This window comes from Denticeps clupeoides, chromosome 3 (assembly GCF_900700375.1).
Source record: "Denticeps clupeoides chromosome 3, fDenClu1.1, whole genome shotgun sequence".
Lineage (NCBI taxonomy): Eukaryota > Metazoa > Chordata > Actinopteri > Clupeiformes > Denticipitidae > Denticeps > Denticeps clupeoides.
The window spans coordinates 27,434,737-27,455,980 of NC_041709.1; the positions used below are offsets into that span (position 1 = coordinate 27,434,737).

Sequence of the window (21,244 nt, forward strand, 5' to 3'; positions counted from 1 at the left end):
GCTCTGGTAATCCGGCCCGAGGCCGCCGGCTCGCCGTTGTTTGGACAGTTAGGGGGGCAACAAGGACCCTAATAGCCTCCATTAAGTCCGGCACGAGACGCAGTCCCAGTGATTTGGACAGACAGGCACCCGTCAGGATTTCCACTTGCACGCAGGGAGATCTTCTATGACGTGAAATTCATTCATTTCAGTAGCAGTATTGTACCCGAGTCCAGTCACATTCAGTCAGCAGTCATCTTTCCGTCTGTATCTACGAAACGGTTCACGCAAATAAAAAATACTGTTTAACTGTTAAAGTGGTAAGAATGTTGATAATGTAGAGAGAATATATTAATAAATGATGAAGAACAATATCAAAGAAAAACTTTATCCACACACATCACGTCATTGTTTCATATAAAAAGCGAATTTAGGTAAATTAATATAAGATTCGATATTTCTATGTTTAACATATACAGGCTTTTACGTTGTTCTCTGTGGTTTTAGGTTGTATATCATATCGTTTTAGTCAAGAAAGGTACAAAATTCCACTTAATATTAGATGTAAGTAGCTTTTAAAAGTTATTTCGCTCTCTCGGTTCAAACATTGTCACACGGCAGAAAATTCAGTAAAAGCCACATTATGACAAAGCTGCATAGATAATTTTAAAATGGTAAAATTTGGAGACTGATAATGAATATTTATATATTCGCTGTGTTTAGACAGACTGAATTTGGAAGAAGACATTACAGGATTTTTATTATGTGGCTGTGCTTGTTTGTCTGCCGTGGGTCGAGGGCGGAAAAACGGGAAAGGCAGTTGATAGCGACTGATTGCAAGTCGCTAAAAACGCCAATCAGCTTCGTGCAGGAATTTTAATTGCCCTGCTTATCGTCCCACGGGGTTTATTAATAAACTGCAGATAATGTCGCCGAGAGTCCCTGGCACACAACAGTGCGCGAGACCAGGAGTAAAATTACTACTAGTTTGAATAACTAGTCCAGTCGGCTTGGGACGCTTTATTATTCGGCTGGTTGTGACACTGAGACAGTGACATCGCGCGTCACGGCGCCTGCGAAGGGTTTAACCCTTCAAATCGAAATAGTCAAATTGTGAGATGTCAACAATCACAATATAAATAATCATCACCATGTTTTATTCTGATCTTGGGCGGCATTTCTACTTAGGAAGTTAAAATGTTGCTTTAAGTCGCTCCCACGCTGCATAATTAAGTCGGTTCAAATGTAGCAGTTTGGCTCCTGTGCACGACTGTCACACTGCAGCATGTTAGAGAGAGAGAGAGAGAGAGAGAGAGAGAGAGATAAAAGGGACTCCCCCTGCTTTCTTTCTCTCGAGGTGCCCCTGACTTCTCCTCCACTCATCCCGCCCAGTCGTGGTGACGTCACGAGGCCGGAGAGGGGCGTTCGAGTCCCACCACCGACAAACTCCTGCCGCAAAAGCCAGAGCGCGGCTGTCATCCTGCTCCACGCCGGTCACGCCTGTCGCGCCGCCAGCGATGAAGACGTCCGGCCTGTGACTCGATGAGCGGGGTGGCCGCTTTTTTGGACGCCGGCGGGCAGGAGGCGGGCATGATGCTGCCGAGCCCGCTCACCTCGACGCCCTTCTCGGTGAAGGACATCCTGAAGCTGGAACAGCAGCAGCACTTCCAGTCGCCCCCCTCCTGCATGCTGGCGGCTGGCGACAGTCCCCGCTTCTCGGACGGGGAGGACGGCATTGCGTACCTGAGCGCGCTCCACGCCGAGGCCAGCCTGTCCCCCGACATGTACGCGCCCTCAGCTCTGGGACACTTGGGCGACTCCAAGCTGGATGCCGATCTGGAGGACCGGGACGCTGGTGAGCTCTCCGCAGGGGTTCATGTCGGGGCGGGGGGCTTTCTTTGTGCTCAGCAAGCAAACAGTTTCTGGAAAAGAAATGAAATAAAATACACTTTTTAAAAGACTGTGATTTGTTCATGAGTTCATTTCATTTTGTGGAGAATCTTAAAATTATGAGGATTCTGAAATCCAGTCGGATTCTGTAACACGCAAAACAGCTTTTTAATCATTAGTATTCATTAGTGGTGGTGTTTTCGTACAGAGAGCTGTGGCGGGGTCTCCAAATCCCCGGAGCGGCCTCAGAAGCAGCGGACCAGGAGGAAACCACGCGTGCTCTTCTCCCAGGCCCAGGTCTTCGAGCTGGAGCGGCGCTTCAAGCAGCAGCGCTACCTGTCCGCCCCGGAGCGGGAGCACCTGGCTTCCACCCTCAAACTCACCTCCACCCAGGTCAAAATCTGGTTCCAGAATCGCCGTTACAAGTGCAAGCGGCAGCGGCAGGACAAGTCCCTGGAGATGGCGGGACACCCGCACCCGCCCCCGCCGCGGCGCGTCGCCGTGCCGGTGCTGGTGCGCGACGGGAAGCCGTGCATGGGCGGCGCGCAGGGCTACAGTGCGCCCTATGGCGGCTCCGGCCCCTACAACTACAACGGATACCCGGCCTACACCTACGCCGGCCCGGGATACAGCGGCGGCTACAGCTGCACCTACTCCAGCATCCCCGCCCTGCCGCCCGCCGCCGTGAACATGAACCTGGGCACCATCGGCGGCCAGGCGCAGGCGCACCAGGGCGCGGCGGTCGCGGCCTGCCAGGGATCCCTGCAGGGCATCCGGGCCTGGTAGCCCCCGTGGAGGGGTGTTGGTTAACGTGTAGCCTGTGTATTCGGATATCTGTGTGGGTTTTTTTGGGGGGTGGGGTGGGGCGAGTGGGTTAAAAAAAGGGCTACCTTTGATTACGGTGGTGTTTTTTGGTTTGGGGAGAAGTTTGACGCTTTAATGCCTGTGCATGGCGTCACCTGCGACGGTTTTTTTGTACATAAGATAACTAACAAAAAAGAAAAATAATCACGCGAGGAAAGGAACTGTTCCCGAGCCAGATCTCAATAAAACACACAGAAGGCATTTTTTAGAGGAAACCAACTGCGGAATATGTCGTTTTTTATTATCAAAATTATTGTTAATATTATTATTTTTATTATTATTTGAATGACAGCACACTATGACTCCATTTTGTTGAAACGAAATAAATCAGCGTAAAAACGGACACGTGGGTAGAACATCGAGAAATCGTTCATTTTTCTTGACATTTATAGAATAGTGTTGTGTCGTTTTTACAAGATGAATTGCAATCCACGAGCACCTTGATGTTGATACAAAAAAATATATATTTTGTTATTTTTGGACTGTATGAACAAGCTTCTCAATTAAAAAAAATCATGCGATGTGTGCAAAAGAAATGTCTTGAGCAGTTTATCCCAATTTTACGCAGATTTATTTAGATTTTCCTAAACATACGCAATCTGGCCGTCAGTCTGCAAATATGTACACAACCCAAAATAATCAATTTTTTTACAAACGGAATCCAAAAAAAAAAAAAAAAAATCCATCCATTCGTTTCACTAACTCATTTTCTTTTTTCCGTCTTTGTCAGCCTGAAACCGCCTCTCGGGAGGGCAGCACTCGGATGAATTGTGAAAGGAGGAAGTTATTCTGCGTTTGGAGGGGCCAGCGCCGGCCGGGCCGCGGAGCGGGAATAAAGGCCTTTATTGGATGCGTGGTAGGCAGTCCCGGCCACTCGGCAGAGACAAAGGCGCGCAGGAGCGGCGAGATTGACGTCCTAATATCGCGCGATTTGAAGGGGCCGAGGCGCGGGTCCCCCCCGAATAAAAACGTGTCCACTTTTGTTCGCTGGCGGTTTTGTTCCTGAGAAAAGGAAGGGCTGATTAGGCCTGGAGGAGGGGGCGAGACCCCGGCCGGGGGTCGGCGGTGTGAAAGTGGGGCTATTATTGCTACAAGTTGAACGTTTTTTTCCCCCTGGAGGGACGCGGTGGCACTAGAGAAGAAAGTGACCCTACAGACATTCAATAAACACGAGGCGTGAAACAATGGCAATTTAATGAAATAAAACTTCGCTTTTGCGAGCCTGATTGAACATTATTCCGTATGTTGCGTGCGCGCGCGCGTGTGAGTGTGTGTGTGTGTGTGTGTGTGTGTGTGACCCGCATACCGAGGAAACTGAAACGACCCAGACAAACCGCAGCACTACACACCACAACCCACAAAACCATTCAGGTCTACGCTTGTCCATATCACTTGTTTTATTCTAATTATTATTCTAGTTGAGGTCGTATGAGTAATATTATTGAGCTCACTTAAACGAACCCTGCATCAAAATGTCTGTGTGAATATCTTGAATTAAATTAGATGTATACATTCAAACCAGTGAAAACCACTGTTTATATAAGTTTTTTTTATTAACAGAACAAACGATGATCAAATATGAATTTACATGAAACAATTACATGGATGTGTGTGTTGTTCTCTATCCGACACCCAGTTCTTCTAGAAATATCAACATGGAATTGTTGCCATTTTCACCTTTTAATCCTTTTTCTGCGGGGAATTTATTTAGCACAGTGCCACATGTATTTGATTTATACATGGTTGCCTCTTGGCTGTATTGGGCTCTGCACCTCATGCCCGTCTTTACTCTCCCTATCACCAGCAGACGATCAGGCACACCTCCTCGGATTATTTGCCAAGATTAGCGTCTCTAAATAAATCCCGGTTGTTGGCAACAATTGAAGCCGCAGCGCATTAATCTCGCGAGACCCTCGGCCACTAATCTTGTGTTGCGGTAAAAACCAACAAGGAATCCCGCGACTAATCGCGATTAATTGGTGCGTAAACACGGTGTAGGCTTTCCCCCGGCACTGAGAATACCTGTTGTCGTGCTAAAAGCCGGACGCCTGATGTATGTAAATAGCGGCTGCGACAGCGTGGCGACGCCGATGCGTATCTGCGCCGGGTGTCCATTCCGCGTCCATCACTCTTCTTTAAAGGTTATTAGACACCGCGTTGTCTTATTATTTCTTATTACATATTTACATATTGCTTTTTCCTGTGATTATGCTGTTCTCGCCAAACAATAAGAAGAATAAGAAATCCTTATCAATGGGATTGGTGATAACTGAGTGAATGTGCGTGTTTTACAAAAGCAAAAAAAGGACCCGAGAGCGCGAGGTACAGTGTTTATTATTATTATTATCTGGAGCAGCATATGGAGACTTTATGGCAGAAGTTCACAAATGTCTGTGTTAGTTACACGCTGTATTGCTGCTTATTTCACGACCACTATGTTCCCGGATATTTCAAGGATGCACCCCCTTCGACTGTTAACATCTGTTACTTTGACAGAGCAGTAATTAACCCTTTGCACCGTTTTCATATATAATATTTTTCCATAATTATTTTGGAAATCGGTGACCAGGACCCAGCAGAATGACTCTCAGACTCACATTTTCAATTCCGTAAGACCTAAACCTAAATTATCTAAACCCTGCAGAATTCTCGAAAGCTCGCTACATACTGACTGAGTGTGTAACATGAGTGTTTCCGATAAGATTTGTGGTGGACACGGTGGTGAAATGAAGACAAGATTTAAGGTGAAGGAGATTGATTGATTGATTTCTCAGCCCTTCCCCATTTTCAGCGGAATATCGCGGTGTTTTGACAGATCAGCATACCGATCAGCATGGCATACCCGTGGCTAATGCGCATGCACCGAGTCTATCATGTGGCCGAATAAAGGCAAGAAATTGTACATGATGTAGGTTTAGGGCTTGGCTCTACCGGTATGCTACTCTGACAAAGTATGCTGATCTGTCAGAACACCGGCCCACACCTCTATTCCTCACCCGGACACCCGGACACCCGGACAAGCCTAAACAGCAATGCTAACCCCGCATTCCAGCGCACTTCCTTCACATTTATGGTCCATTAGAATAAAGCAAAAGAAAAGCCTTGCTGAGATGAAGACGTGGACTTTTCACAACATCGATTTGAATTTCCGACGCTTTCATTTCAGCGACGCAAGGGACCTTCTCTCCTTCATTTTGTGCGGCTGGCGGTAGTTTGTAGACTATCCCTTGTTGACTAGCGAATATTTCCTTCTGACAACGTGGATGGGGACAGATGCTGTCCTTTTGCCGTCGCAGCCGCGCTCGACCCAGTAGCTGCAATCTCGTCTCAAAATTATTTGGTGAGGGCGATTCAATAATTGCTGGATATTGGTGGCGAAGACGCGCGCGCGAAGTCTCACGACATTAAAAAGATGTACTATTATTAACAACCAAACACGATCAAACATGTAGAATTACAGAGTTACAGTCAACCTATTAATCGGATTTATTAAGATACCAAACTGATGGTTGATGAGGAGGAAGGGGAAGCCACCACAACACGGCGGAAAAAAATCAGCAGTGGGACAAAAGACAGACACATTCATCAACTACGGACATCTAAATATTTCTCTTCTGGGATTTACAGAAAAACCATTAACACAAATCCCAAGTATTCTGGGCAAGTTTGGCCCATGCTAAGCAATGCCTGATTTATTTACTTTAATAACAAAACGAACAATAAAAAATTGTTTAACATATAAAATAAAAAGGTTTTGTTTTGAGGCTGTTGTCCCGACAACTCCTCAACATCCTGTCTCACAGTCACCAAGACAACAAACAGCAGAGTTGAGGGCCATGCTGATAGATTTTATACACTCATCTAGAAACACTAATACACTATACACTCAGCTAGATACACTGTGATAGATTTTACACTACACTACTATGTTTACATAGTGTGAAAATGACCGCGCAGCATATGATGACACTACGAAATGTGTCCTCTGCTTTTAACCATCAGGTTAAATCAGGTACTGCCCATTGCTTAGTGAGCAGTAGGCAGCCATGACAGGCACAGTGTGTGGGGAGCAGTGTGTGGAGAGGATACCTTCATTAGGGGGACCTCAGTGGCACCTTGGCGGATCGGGAATCGACCACCACCACCACCATTAATGCAATTTAATGCCATTAAATGTCCATTAAAATATTCTTGTATTGGAATTCCCTGGAATATCTTAAGAAATGAATATGAGTATTCTATCCAAATAGAATAGTGACAACCTCACAGTATTAAAATGTAAAAGTGAATGTTTACAATTTCCAAATGGTTATAATACTTTTCTCCATCTAGTGGTAAATAATGGATCTTTAAACAAATTATGATTAATCAATTCAAAATCACAGATTAATTACGATATGATACATCAGTAATCAGTAATGGATCTATCTATCAATCTATCTAGCAGAAAACTAGAGCACAATTTTTTATGCTGCTGGTGGTGCTGTTTGAAGAATGCATATTTATAACTGACAGCGCAGTCATCTTATGTTCATGACAGAAGGTAAACATTTTTGAAGTATTCACTCCCTCGCAGTTTTCTTTATATTCATTAGATATATATATTTTTAATTTTCTGGATAACATTTTATTACTTTGACAACAGTAATCTCTGTGAAGCATACTGTTGATATTAATTTTGCCCATTGGGAAATAAAATTAAATGGAAATGAAAAAAGGATGAAGTTGATGGGGCTTAATAGCTTGTAAAAGAAGTCTATAACCCACTTGGGCAAAGTTAACACAACAACACAAGCCATCGTGACCTCAAGGACCCCTCTGAAAGTTGTGACTCTGACTAATCAAAGCATGGACACACGCCACACAGACAAAGGCAGACCTTCCATCCTGGGACCTTACTTAAAGACATCTCACATATCAGAGGAGCTGGCTGTGAAGGGGAAGGGGCGGTGCACATGTGCTGGAAATTGAGTGCAACAGGAAGTGGCTTTCATGTGTAAGAAGTATATTCTTTAGTCATACCAATCAGTTGATTTTCTGTAAAGTACAGCTTTAGTACATTTTCAATTTGTTTTTGCAACACTGATTCCTGACACGCTTTATTGGCTGGTGCCCCATCCCTACCTGAGCCCAACTTCCTGGGAGGGGCTCTGGCACTCATGTCCTTGTTATGGATCAAGTGGTTATGGATAGGCTGTGATTATTTTCAAGAATGTTTGACAGTGCCGGTCCCAAGCCCATAACAGGAGCTGGAGATGAAAGGAGATGACAATGGTGGCACTGTTATACTTGGTTAAAACAAATACTAATAAAAGGCTACATGGACAAGAATTAACATCACCTTGCAGTCAACAACTTAACATAAAGCCTTTAAAGGTGTGATTTGTTAGAACCAGTAAAGTATCACAAGCAGGGATGGCCAAGCATATCGTAAGAAACAAAGAAATACAAAATTCACACTTCTGTTGAACAACCTAGTAAAATCACAAATGTAAAGAAAGTAAATAGTCTCCAGGCATTTCTTATCAAAAAAACAAGGCCATGTTTACATGACCATAAAAAATAGAATGGTTGTGTAGTGCTTATGCAACTGGAAGGTTTTTTTCTTGTTTAGATTGGCAATGAGCAGTTCCCACATAGTCACACAGGATTGGTTGGATGCTTGTTGCCTGCCCATTGGGTACACCATCTGGAAAGCATGGCTCAGAACACACATGTGGCACAAGTTTTTGAAAAGAAAGTACAATGTGCCATGCAGTCATAACTACAAAGTACAAAGCACACGGGACACGGCTGCGGCTTCACTGGGAGTTCACAGTAAATATGTGGCAATGAGAGACTCATATCAGATGACGTCCTCATTTCCTGACCAAAGGCACTGGCGTTCAGCGACTCTGGACATTACCACACCTCACAGGACGTTCATGGCCACAGCTGGTCAACTGACTGAAGTGGATCTGTCCAGACCTGAGTCACCCAGAACAGTTGACACCACATATGTTCCAACAGGTGCATCTGCTCATTTCCTCGATCCACCCCAGAAGAAGAAAATCCACCCCACCAGAAGATACTGAGGTGACTTTGTCTGGTCTGTGAGGTCCCCCTGGTGCCAAAACTAAGAACTTCACACAGAGTGTGGGAGGGATCATAAATCACAGTGAGAGTGAACCTGGAAAATGTACTTTGCACCAGAAAAAAGAAGTAAAAAAGAAGATGAACTGGTGCGATGCAATGTAAGGTGACATTAAGTAATTTAAAGTTTGCATATATTTCTCCAAGAAGTGGATAATCTGATTTATTACTGTAGAGCTGTCTGTCTGTAAATATGGTGAGCAGTGGTTTATGTTGAATGCATGGAGTGTTATGAGGCTGCCAGAGCTGGGCCATGACAGAATTAGTTGGCTTGAGAACGGTAAAAAGATGAGCTGGATTGCAGTTTGCCGGAAGAAGCAGGGGTACATATGTACTAGCTCTAATGAGAAGCAAATAATGAACATTGATGTTTTAATCCAATTTTTAGCAAAAAGGAACCCCAACTGTTTAAATGACTTTCACTCTTCTGGTCCTGGTATGTGATCAGCCTGGTTGGTCACCATAATCAGTCATACAGTTGAACTGTGAAGCGGACCCCTTCTGTACACTGTCCGTTATATTTATTCAACTGTGGTCTGCACAATAAAATATTTATTACAGGCACCTTCATCTTAATCCCACAATAACTACACTTTGTGGAGTTACGTAATTCCACGTTTCTAATCACAGCTGGAGAGCTGTAGTTCACAAAACATAAACTAATAACGAGTTCAATAGTGTTCGTGCATGCGTATTATGTGATCGTCATATGTAAACGCTCAGTAAACTGCGCTTGCGCAAGACAGTCAGACGTTCTACCAGAAGTCAGTGCGTGAATCATGGTGAACGGTGTGCGCACGCGCACGTGTGAGTTCACGGCTCGGTCACGAGTCACTAATCGGCTGCGGTTGTGTCATGTACAATTTGTTACAGTACAAATAGTAGCACTGATTTTGAAACCCAGTCCGCAAACAGCGTTGAGGACAAAACTGCGCCCAGTAATAATTCAAGAATGTATCGGCGCGGTTAAATGTTTTTTTACGTCATTAGTTAAAGAACACCCATACTGGCTAATAGTTGTGGAATTTCAACGTTTCAACTGTTGCGCACGCGTCCAACTTTTAACGCTAGCAACTGTCGGCAGAACACCGGAAGTGTCGTCACACAGTGGCTTTAACCTGGTTACATTTGTTTCCACCGTCGGTAGCCTCTTTCGTAAAAATCGAATTTTGCTGATTCAATAAACGACTATGGAAATATGTGATGTACCATGCTAATCCGGACAAGACTGGCGGTTGGTTACTCTAAACCTTTATGAAAAGAGTCTGTTTGTGTCTATATTTCACGGCTTCCGGAAATTCAGGCTGTTAGTTTATCCAGATAAAATGAACCTTACATGACTAACGTCAGGAAATTAGTTTTCGGATGGCAAAGCACGGTTAATAGCAACCACAAGCATTGCGTTCTGTGTATCTGTTTCTGTAAAACAGTCTGTAACGACATTAGGCTCGGATGTCATTTATTAGGTTTTTACAGGGCTTGTGTGGGTTACAGCCCCTGTGACGTTCTCTCTCTGTCCAGGCTTCTGACGTGGATCAGAGCACATGGGAACGCGTCTGCTGTCATGAGTTGTAGGTGACAGTCCCCACGGTGCCGCTCGCATATGGCGCGGTAACTCTCACCTCCGTTTCACAGCAGCGTGACTACTGTCTACACAACTATAATATTTACGCATGTTTTTTTTTTCCATGTAGGATCAATTTCTCATGTCTGCTTCCAGCCTCATGGCACTTCAGTGTGTCAGTGTTGTCTCTGGGGTGTCTGTGTCGGCAGAGGGCTTTTCCACTGCTGTTTGTCACCTGCTGTGTGTTGCTCCTGTTGGGTCTCTATCAGTTGGAGTTATGGCACCCCTCACACCAAGGTGTTCGTGCCAACAAGTATGTACCGCATGGAGTGCGAACGCCCCTAAACAAGGCCTTTTTTTTTTTTACAAAATGCTTTCCATTTGTGTCCAAATCCAAGATACCTCTCATTGATGGAGACGATGGAAGCCACAGATGTTTCGAACCCGGCACTGAACTATGCAATAGTGGTTGACTGCGGCAGCAGTGGCTCTCGGGTGTTTGTGTACTACTGGCCTCCGCACAATGGGAACCCCCACACACTGCTGGACATTAGACAGATGAGGGACCATGACCGCGCCCCTGTTGTAAAGAAGATCAAACCAGGTAGGTTTTAAGGATTATGCAGGATTAGATAAGTATACAGCCTATGATAGAAACTTGTGCCCCAAGAACAACAGTGTCCCAGAGTGAACAGTCACCTGGAAAGTATGGACAGAAGACTCTGTGTGATTTTTGGACAAATTTCTGAAATGGCGCACATCTTTCAAGCTGTTTCAAGGTTGCTGGTTCGAATACTGATCCGCCAAGGTACCTCTGAGGTGCCACTGAGCAAAGCACCATTCTCAAAACACACTGCTCCCCGCTGCTCACCAAGGGTGATGTTAAAAGCAGAGGACACATTTCATTATCACTGTGTGCTGTGCTGCAGTGTATCACAATGACAATCACTTTCACTTTCCTGCTCATAAGGATAAGCAGCAACTCTACAATGTTAAGACTCCAAAGAACTAGAAAACTATGTGACTTAAAGGTCTACCATCACAGTGCACCATCGCAAGCTTTTATTCATTATCGGTTGTTTTAAATTTTTTTTTTTATTTGAAATTCATTTGTAATTTGTTTTACAACATGTCTTCCATGAGAATTGGGCCTGCTAAAAGCTGACACTCACACAAAGGAGTGATGTACCTGGTCCAGTAGGTGTGGTTGAACCTATACCAAGTTCTATTTTAATATGCTTTGCTTTGATTACTGCTTTGCACACTCTCTTGATGAGGTTCAAGAGGTCATCACCTGAAATGGTTTTCACTTCACAGGTGTGCCTTATCAGGGTTAATTAGAGGAATATCTTGCTTTATCAATGGGGTTGGGACCATCAGTTGTGTTGTGCAGAGGTCAGGTTACTACACAGCCGACAGCCCTATTGGACAACTGTTAAAATTCATATTATGGCAAGAACCAATCAGCTAACTAAAGAAAAACGACTCACCATCATTATTTAAAGAAATGAAGGTCAGTCCGGATAATTGCAAAAACTTTAATTGTGTCCCCAAGTGGAGTCGCAAAAACCATAAAGCGCTACAACGAAACTGGCACACATGAGTAACCTCTGCTTCTGAAGACAAGTCATCAGAGTCACCAGCCTCAGAAATCGCAAGTGATCAGCAGCTGAGATCAGAGACCAGATAAATGCCACACAGAGGTCTAGCAGCAGACCCATCTGTAGAACAACTGTTAAGGGGAGACTGCACAAATCAGGCCATCATGGTCAAATAGCTGCCAGGAAACCACTGCTAAGGAGAGGCAACAAGCAGAAGCACAAGGAATGGACATTAGACAAGTGGAAATCTGTGCTTTAGTCTGATGAGTCCAAATCTGTGGGTCCATCCGCCATGTCTTTGTGATATGTAGAAAAGGCGAACGGATGGATTCCACATGGAGCATAGAGGAGGAGGTATGATGGTGTGGGGGTGTTTTGCTGGTGACACTGTTGGGGATTTATTAAAAATTTAAGGCACACTGAACCAGCATGGCATCCTGCAGTGACATGCCATCCCATCCGGTTTGCGTTTAGTTGGTCGATCATTTATTTTTCAACAGAACAATGACCCCAAACACACCTCCAGGCTCTGTAAGGTCTATTTGACCAAGAAGGAGAGTGATTGAGTGCTGCGGCAGATGACCTGGCCTCCACAGTCACCAGACCTGAACCCAATTGAGATGGTTTGGGGTAGGGGTGCACTTTTTTGGAAAACGAGTATGAGTGCTTGCATTTCAGTACTTGGCGATACAGAGTACTTAAAAACATGATTTAAATTGACAGATTTAGTCATATAATTTAACAAAAAAAAAAAAAACAAGGGACTAGTTTGGAATGAAGAACATTTATTTTATTATTTATTCAAGAACATTGAGGAATCCCACATTATCTACCTCCGAGAGTGGATGGTCACTCAACGCAATGTACTCGATAATTGCCTGTGTTATTTTCATAGCATATGGATTGTCTCTGGACATTTTCTCTCGTCTTTCAAGAGTTTGCTGCAGCGTGGGTTGTGTTGTCCAAGATGGCGCCGGTGAGGTCGGCTGCCGTCGCGACTGCTCCGACCCCGTTTAGCTTGTTTTTGTCTTTTAAACTTGTTTTCAATAACCTTTCACCGGAAAATCCACCACCATTGAGCGCATTAAGTACAGTAGAGACACTCTTGTTTCTATTAGCATACAATGCGCTTACAATACGAAGATACCGAGACATGGCTGAACCCAGTGGTGCCGGACCACGTCATCTAGCCGGCAGAGTTCTTCTCGGTTCACCGAGACACGGGGAGGCGGCGTGTGCTTGATGGTAAACTAAGAACAATAACGGATTATAAAGCACCAACATCCGGTATGACGAACGCAGACGTGTCTATGGCAGACAAGCTGAACACCTTCTATGCTCGCTTCGAGGCTGCAGCTAAAGACGCTAGCGATGCTACGGATCCAACAGCTGCAGACAGGAAGCCTCTGCTAGCACCGAGAACGTGTTCATCATCACCGAGCATGACGTGAGGAGAGCCTTCAAGAGAGTGAACACCAGGAAGGTAGCAGGTCCAGATGGCATCTCGGGGAGAATCCTTAGAGCCTGCACAGACCAGCTAGCACCGGTGTTCACAGAGATATTCAACCTCTCTCAATCTCAGTCGGTGATCCCCACATGCTTCAAGGAATCCATCATTGTTCCAGTCCCGAAGAAACCCCATCCTGCTTCCCTCAAGGACTACCTTAACCTACTTAATTTAACCGTAGCCTTAACCTCAGTAGTGATGAAGATCTTTGAACGGCTGGTCAGACTTTTCTTCATTACCGGCCACACTCGACCCTCTGCAGTTTGCCTACTGTCCCAATTGATCCACAGATGACGCCATCTCTCTCGTAAACTACAGTTTAGCATTTAACATGATAATCCCTTCCACACTCACCACCAAGCTTGAGCACCTGGGACTTAGCTCATATGTCTGTCAGTGGATCTCCAACTTCCTAACTGGGAGACCACAGGCAGTAAGGATGGGTGGACATGTCTCAGCCACCATCATTCTCAGCACTGGAGCCCCTCAGGGCTGTGTTTTGAGCCCCCTGCTGTACTCTCTGTACACCCACGACTGTACAGCCACTACAAACTCCCACCACCATCATCACATTTGCTGACGACACCATCGTAATGGGCCTGATCTTCGACAACGACAAGACTGCCTACCTGGAGAAGATTGAAAATCTGGTGAACTCGTGCCAGAGGAACAATTTCCACCTGAAAGTCAGCAAGACAAAGGAGTTAATAATGGACTTTAGTACCAAGCAGGAGAAGACCTACCAGACCCCTGACATCAACAGGAGCCCAGTGGAGAGAGTGGACAGCTTCCGTTACCTCGGTGTTCACATCACGCAGGACATGGTCCTGTCACATCAACACCATGGTGAAAAAGGCCCGGCAGCGTCTCTACCACCTCAGATGCCTGAGAGACTGCTCTCCAAGGTGCTCAGGAACCTCTACTCCTGCACCATAGAGAGCATCCTGATCGGAAACATCTCAACCTGGTTTGTGAACAGCACCTTGCAAGACAGGCGAGCCCTACAGAGGGCGGTTCGATCAGCTGAACGCTCCATCTGTACCAAGCTCCCTGACCTTCAATCAACCGATAGCAAGCTGTGCTGGACCAGGGCCAGGAAGATTGTGAAGGACCTCAGCCATCCCAACAATGGACTGTTCTCTTTGCTGCGATCAGGGAAGCACTTCCACTCCACACAGAGAGAATGAGAAAGAGCTTCTTCTCTCAACAATATCAACAATAACAACACTTCATAGTGCTGGAGTGTATTGGAGTTCTTTCACTTTCACTCTCAATCACTTCTGGACTAAATTTCCCTAGAAATCCTTTTAATTAATTTTTTTACTGTTTTACCTTGAACATTTACCTTATACTTTTGTCGCTTTATACCTTGACTCCACCTATTTGAATTTTGTATAGAAAAATATGGTGTTGGCTCAGACTTCTACAAGAACCACAGATAACACTACCTTAGATAACCGACTGGGCACTTAAATATCTTCTTTTCAATCTTATCCAATTTTCTTTACTTTGTTTATTGGAATTAGAGCATAAGCAATAACAATATTCTCAAAAGGTTACAAAAGAAAACAGCTCAAACAATCCCCAATATAGACCACAATACAAAAAAACCCCTCCAAAACAAATAAATAAATAAAAAACAAAACCATAGGAAAAAAGATATTACAGATATTACACCAAAAAAAAGAGCCTACAATGCCCCCACAATCAACCTATACAAAAATGAATTAATTAAAAAACACCACTGCAGAGCTCCACCAAGACATGAACTGTATCACCTAGGAACAGAAGGGAAATTCTTATTCTTAACCAGATCAAGAAAAGGACCCCATATCTTTTTAAATGTCTTTTAAAGGAACCCCTAAGTGAAAGTCTTATCCTTTCCAGTTTAACGAAATAAAGAATATCTCGTATCCAGTGAATTTGGCTGGGAGGTTTAGAGGATTTCCAGTTCGTCCTAAATATTCTTCTTTCCAGTAAGGTAGAAAAAGCCAGCACGTCCCTTTGGTGAGCAGACAATAAAGCAGGTGAGGAGAAAAACCCAAACAATGCCCCAAGTGGGTTGGGCTCTATTCTTTTCCCCACAAATTCTAACATCATGTCAAATATTTCAGTCCAGTACTGATGTAAAGAAGGGCAAAGTCAGAACATATGAATAATATTGGCAGAGGACTGCTGACATCGGTCACACAATGGACTGACACCCTCATAGATTTGTGACAACCGCACTTTAGTGTAATATGAATGGTGTAAGATTTTAAACTGTATGAGGCCAAGTCTAGCGCAAATAGATGATCCATGAACTCACAGCAGAACCTCCTCCCAAATCTCATCAGGAAATTCCTGTCCCAAATCTTATCCATTTTATCTTAACCATTTTGGTGTCCACAAGGTTAGCGTGTTTAAAATGCAAATTTATGTTATGCTGAATTATTAATTTATTGTGATCCGCCCAGATGGTACACAGCATCTTGTATATCAGCTCTGTTTTTACATTTTCAGTGAACATCACATTATGTACAGTATTACAATATATCATATCGTATCGAGAGATCCTTGCCAATACACACCCCTAATTGCGAATGACATTTAGGGTATTTTTCACATGGCTAACATATTTTGAATTGGTCTCTTCAGGCATCTCCACCTTGGCCCAGACCCCTAATAAAGCCAGCGATTACCTGCAGCCTTTGCTGAGCTTTGCTGCTGCTCATATTCCAAAGCAAAAACACAAGGAAACAACTCTGTACATCCTCTGCACTGCTGGAATGAGGCTGCTCTCTGACAAGTAAGCAAGGTCCATGTAGACAAAGATGGGTGGAATTCGTCCGGGAGCATTACAGGCGATGTGATATATGGAATGGTCTTCCTATAACAAAACCGAAGACTCCTTTAAACCAGGACAGACTGACATGTCTACATTCGCACATTTTATTCTCCAAAAGCAGTACAGACTTATCATGAATCTGTCCCAAAAGCTCTGCCTCTCTGTCACCTTCTCTCCACCTCCCATGTTGAATGTAATTTCTTCTTATTTCATTAGACAACAGGCTGCCATTCTTGAGGACCTTGTGACAGACATACCTGCGGAGTTTGACTTCCTCTTCTCCAGCTCCCAGGCAGAGGTGATCTCTGGAAAGCAAGAAGGTGAGAAACCTCAGATGTTCTTGCTTGACTGGTGCTTCGTTGGTTTTTGCTGTGTCTGGGTGACTTCTAACACTTCTTTTGTTAGGTGTATATGCATGGATTGGCATTAATTTTGTGCTTGGCCGTTTTGACCATGCTGAAGAGGGTGAGTTTTGTTCTCTTCCTGTGTGTATGTACCACTTGCTGTGCCTTATTTGTGTTTATGCTTACAGAGCTCTTGTGAATTGTGCAACCAAAAACAAGAATGAGTACTTCTGTTTTCTGATTTAATGAATGTATGACTATTATTTGTTCAGGAGAATATGGTATTGTTGAAGTGACCACAGGATCACAAAACCATGAGCCAACCAGTCGTCGACGTACTGTGGGAATCATAGATATGGGTGGAGCTTCACTCCAGATAGCCTATGAGGTGCCTGGTGCAGTGGTCTTCAGCTCACCCGAACAGGTAACATTCTGTTTTCCAGTTCCAAATCCATTAAAATGAGTTAATGCTTGACTTGAGAGGGTGCTAAAGAGAATAGTGGAGATGGTGAAGGACACTGAGGACACCTTGTCTCACCCTGCACAGGAGGAGGCAGCCAAGAGCCTGCTGGCTGAAATTAACCTGGGCTGTGACTTGGAACACACAAGGCATGTCTACCGTATTTATGTGACAACCTTCTTGGGCTTTGGTGGCAACATGGCGCGTCAGCGGTACGAGGACGACCTTGTCAACATGACCCTGATCAAGAGCAGGTGGTGTATTCAAGTGTTTCAATGTGTTTCCTATAATCCCAAATTTAACATAGATTTCACAACCATGTGGGCTGCAAGAGGTTTTAGATTTCAAATAGCCCACAGCCTAAGTAAATGCTTTCACTTTTTGGGGTGGGTAATACAATGGTCTTATTTTGAGATTTAAATGTCAGCTTCTCTGAGGAATTGTTCATATTTATTGACATGTAAAGCAACTCAAAATATCATTTTCCTGGAATTAAAACTATCCTGAGACCTGGTAATGCTTTTAGGCACTACGGTAGTTGCAGCTATCTTGGTATTCTCAAAATAGGCCAGAATGTGCCCGTAGGCATGAGTCGAATAATAACATTTTTATCATGCTGGGATCATTTGAGTCATCTCAAAAATGAGAAAATCCTCACACCCTTGAAAACTATCCCTGATATAGAAATGTATTAATTTTAACAAAAACTATGTTTCCCATGTTTTAGATTCGATTAATGGGAATAAAAGAACATAATGAATTAAGTCCTAATTAACTGAGCTACAAACCTGACATGACGCAGAGGCCAGTCATTCACCAAGATGTGAAATATATTATAACCAAATGAGGTGATTGTTGACCTTCGTAAGCCAGAGATTGCTGCTTAAAAATAGCTACATGTTAGGAGATGAAAGGAAGCAGACTCATAACTGGAAGGTCATACAGATGTCCCCTTGAGCAAGGTACTGTTCCCACACATTGCTCCCTGGGCACTGTTGGTGGGTGCTCACAACAGGGTGACATTTCATGTGTGATGCTGTGTATCACAATGACAAATCACTTTCAACAAGAATTTGTGAAATTCTACAAAACATTTCAGTTATATACTCTCCAAAAATACTACAATTCTCTTGTGAGGGTTGAAATGTGCCCAGAAATTCTCCTGTAGGAACCTATGAGCCATAAGTTGAAGCTACTGAACTAAATGGGGTGAAGACTGTACACACATTTGCTAGTCTATGATCTCCACTTTGACAGGTCCACTGGGGCACAGACTGGGATGCAGGAGTCCTCGCCGCACCTGGACCCCTGCTTCCCACGGGGTCTCTCTGACATCGTGGAGCGGGATGGCCAGAAGGTGCACATCCGTGGCCTGGGTGACTGGGCACAGTGTCAGGAGTTGGTGCGCCCATTCCTCGGACTCTCAAATGGCACAATGTCCTTCAATGGCAAATACCAGGCTCCCATTGATTTTGGCAACAGCGAGTTCTATGGGTTCTCGGAGCTCTACTACTGCACCGAGGATGTGTTGCGCATTGGTGGCCAGTATAACAGCTCCAAGTACTCCAAATCTGCTATGGTAATGAGCTCCTGGGGATCAAGTTAATTCAAAGCTGAGGTTCTGGAGTTTTTATGCAGTCCATGTACCTTGTCTTTGTCTGTGGTTTAGGATTACTGCTCCACCAACTGGAACACACTGAAACAGCGTCTGGACAGCAAGCTCTTTTCCATACAGGCAGACTTGAGTAGACTGAAGTATGTACTGTTCTTTTAACAAAATACTTAACACAATGGGCACTGTTTTCAAACTTGCGCTAAGAGCAGTGTTATGGTTTTCGTAAGTGCAAGGACATTCTCAGGACTTAAACTGATAAAACAAGAAGAAACATGATGCTTTTGCCTTTGGCTTATTGACTGGTTTAAATTCACCCACTGTCTAAGAGCAGGAACAGTGAGGACATAGCAGGACGCTCACCCACACACTCACATGACCCACGCTTAACAAGCCCTGTGCTCAGTGCTAGTTTAAAAATGGTGCATAATAACTGAATCATGCGGTTAACTAATGCCCTGTCGAATTGTTTGATCTTCCTAGGTACCAGTGTTTCAAATCAGCCTGGATGTATGAAGTTCTCCACTCAGGGTTCAAGTTTCCCAAAGACTATTCCAACCTTAGAACAGCTCAGCTGGTTTACAACAAGGAAGTGCAGTGGACGCTTGGAGCCATCCTCTTCAAAACTCGTTTCCTTCCTCTCAGGTCTGTTTGAAATTGTGTGAACGGTTTGAAGGTGATGTATAATAGCTGAATGCAGACATCTTCTGCTGTAAACCACAGGGACCTGCAGCAGGAATCGTTCCGCCAGTCACACACCAACTGGCTGCGGACCTCCTTCGTGTACAACCACTACCTGTTATTCGCCTGCATCCTGGTGGTTCTGCTCGCCATCCTGCTGTACATCCTCCGGCTGCGGCGCATCCACCAGCGCGAGCAGAGGCAGGCTGACGCCCTCGATTTGCTGTGGACAGAGGAGGGGGAAGCTCTGCTTGCGTAAAGAGGAGGACAGTACCGCTCTCCATGTTAATCAGAATTGAAAGAAGTATTAATACTTTTTTAATTGAAGACTTGAATCATTTGCTTTTGCTGGATGATATAATGGCATTCTAGTGACTGAGGGTATACCCTGTGTCACACTACTATTTATTTTGTTTAATTAAATGTTGTTAGTGTTCAGTCACTAAACATGAGGCCAATTTTGGGAGAACTTTTTTTTTTTTTTTTTTTTACAGTGAATATAGAGCTTTCAAAAAATTTCTATTTTAGATATGTCTGGGACATTTTTAGTCCTGTAATGGCAAAAGTGACGTGAACGTTGAGTGGTACATGCCTTACAGTCACCTACCAAGTGCATGGAAAGCCATCTTAAAGCTGGGTATTGTGCAATGTAAAAAGATCCCGACTATACATTTGTGAAGGTAAAAAAAAAAAAAAAAAAGTTTTAGCCAATCAATTAAATGAATTGAGTAAATATTTTAAACATTCAATGGTGGTGTCAAACATGAATACTTGATATTTTTAAAAAATATACTTTAATACAACAGCTGCATATAAATATTCAAATTACATTATACTCACACAGGAAAAAAAAAAACAAAAATTAGGCGTCTATTGGTACGGCACTTATATTTCTTTTACTTTTGTACTATAACAGACAATAGGAGTTGTACATGGAAATATTAAAACACTGCCAGACCTAAAACAAAGAGCAGGTTATGAAACCGAAGTCAGCTGTACATGTGAAGTAGAACGCTGGGAAGTGCTCCTGTATGGTGGTCAATTTCACAGATTTTATGAATTTCTAGAAAATGTATTTGTTTTCTAAAATGGAAACATTTGAAATGTAATCGTAGGACGAGATGGACACTAAACAGCTTGTGATAACAGACCCCAGAGAAGAGTGCCCAGACCCAAAATTACTTGTTCTAGACTATTTGAAAGTGAATCACTGATTATTGAAGGGACAATGGGAATCAACGGGTCATGGGACTCCCACAAGTGTAGCCTTACAGACTCCAGCTTTTTACTGTCACACCCAGGTTCACAAAGTCAGCTCAAGCTGATGGAATGAAAGGTTTTTTTTTTTACCTTCTGAGAGACTTAGAAATTAGGAAAAAAAAAAGTATACAGTCTAATATAAACGAGTAAACAATGCAGTGTGATTCTCCCCTCATGCTCAGAGTTCTAAAGCCTTCTACTAATTCAGAGCCCAAGTCTCATGAGTGCGGATGAAGAAGAGACCTTCGCTTGGTACGATACCAAGACACAACTTGTGAACGAGGCTTTAAAAGACCTCGACCTGCATAATCACATGCAAACATTAACCAGTGGCGACTGGCAATGGGATTGTGTGACTGCACTGGCACATAAAATGATTCAGATAAAAAGTACGAAAGAAAGAGCGATGAGCACACTGACCCTCTTCCACTAACCCTCAGCGGAAAGTCGTTTGTCAGTTTAAAGATCAAATTTTGGTGGTGTGCGTTACATGTAACACTAGTACAGCACGCTTGGTCTCAGA

The 21,244-nt window shown here is 43.8% G+C and overlaps 2 protein-coding genes across 4 annotated transcripts; both read left to right on the forward strand.

Moving 5' to 3' along the window:
* The first annotated feature begins 1,545 nt into the window (after positions 1-1,545).
* LOC114786772 (homeobox protein Nkx-2.3-like) lies at positions 1,546-2,655 on the forward strand. The gene is made up of 2 exons (XM_028974221.1): positions 1,546-1,834; positions 2,078-2,655. The coding sequence occupies exons 1-2, from the start codon at positions 1,570-1,572 to the stop codon at positions 2,653-2,655; spliced, it is 843 nt and encodes a 280-aa protein (XP_028830054.1). The 5' UTR covers positions 1,546-1,569.
* Positions 2,656-9,954: 7,299 nt separating this feature from the next.
* LOC114786100 (ectonucleoside triphosphate diphosphohydrolase 7-like) lies at positions 9,955-20,210 on the forward strand. 3 transcript variants are annotated; one of them, XM_028972928.1, is made up of 13 exons: positions 9,955-10,099; positions 10,387-10,436; positions 10,560-10,742; positions 10,828-11,033; positions 16,175-16,325; positions 16,581-16,684; positions 16,770-16,829; positions 16,981-17,132; positions 17,256-17,422; positions 18,426-18,747; positions 18,838-18,923; positions 19,264-19,425; positions 19,504-20,210. In XM_028972928.1, the coding sequence occupies exons 1-13, from the start codon at positions 10,076-10,078 to the stop codon at positions 19,718-19,720; spliced, it is 1,884 nt and encodes a 627-aa protein (XP_028828761.1). In that variant the 5' UTR covers positions 9,955-10,075; the 3' UTR covers positions 19,721-20,210. The 3 variants fall into 3 exon arrangements, with proteins under 3 accessions (XP_028828761.1, XP_028828762.1, XP_028828763.1); XM_028972930.1 differs by having other exon boundaries at positions 10,004-10,099; positions 10,387-10,476; XM_028972929.1 differs by lacking the exon at positions 16,770-16,829.
* The last annotated feature ends 1,034 nt before the right edge of the window (positions 20,211-21,244 follow it).

Bases quoted from the DNA above. Each gene is read 5' to 3' on its own strand.
- LOC114786772 (XM_028974221.1), top strand. From the start codon at position 1,570: ATGATGCTGCCGAGCCCGCTCACCTCGACGCCCTTCTCGGTGAAGGAC. The intron at 1,835-2,077 runs GTGAGCTCTCCG...GTTTTCGTACAG, and splicing joins TCTGGAGGACCGGGACGCTG to AGAGCTGTGGCGGGGTCTCC.
- LOC114786100 (XM_028972928.1), top strand. From the start codon at position 10,076: ATGCTAATCCGGACAAGACTGGCG. The intron at 16,326-16,580 runs GTAAGCAAGGTC...TTATTTCATTAG, and splicing joins ATGAGGCTGCTCTCTGACAA to ACAACAGGCTGCCATTCTTG. The intron at 18,924-19,263 runs GTATGTACTGTT...TGATCTTCCTAG, and splicing joins GCAGACTTGAGTAGACTGAA to GTACCAGTGTTTCAAATCAG.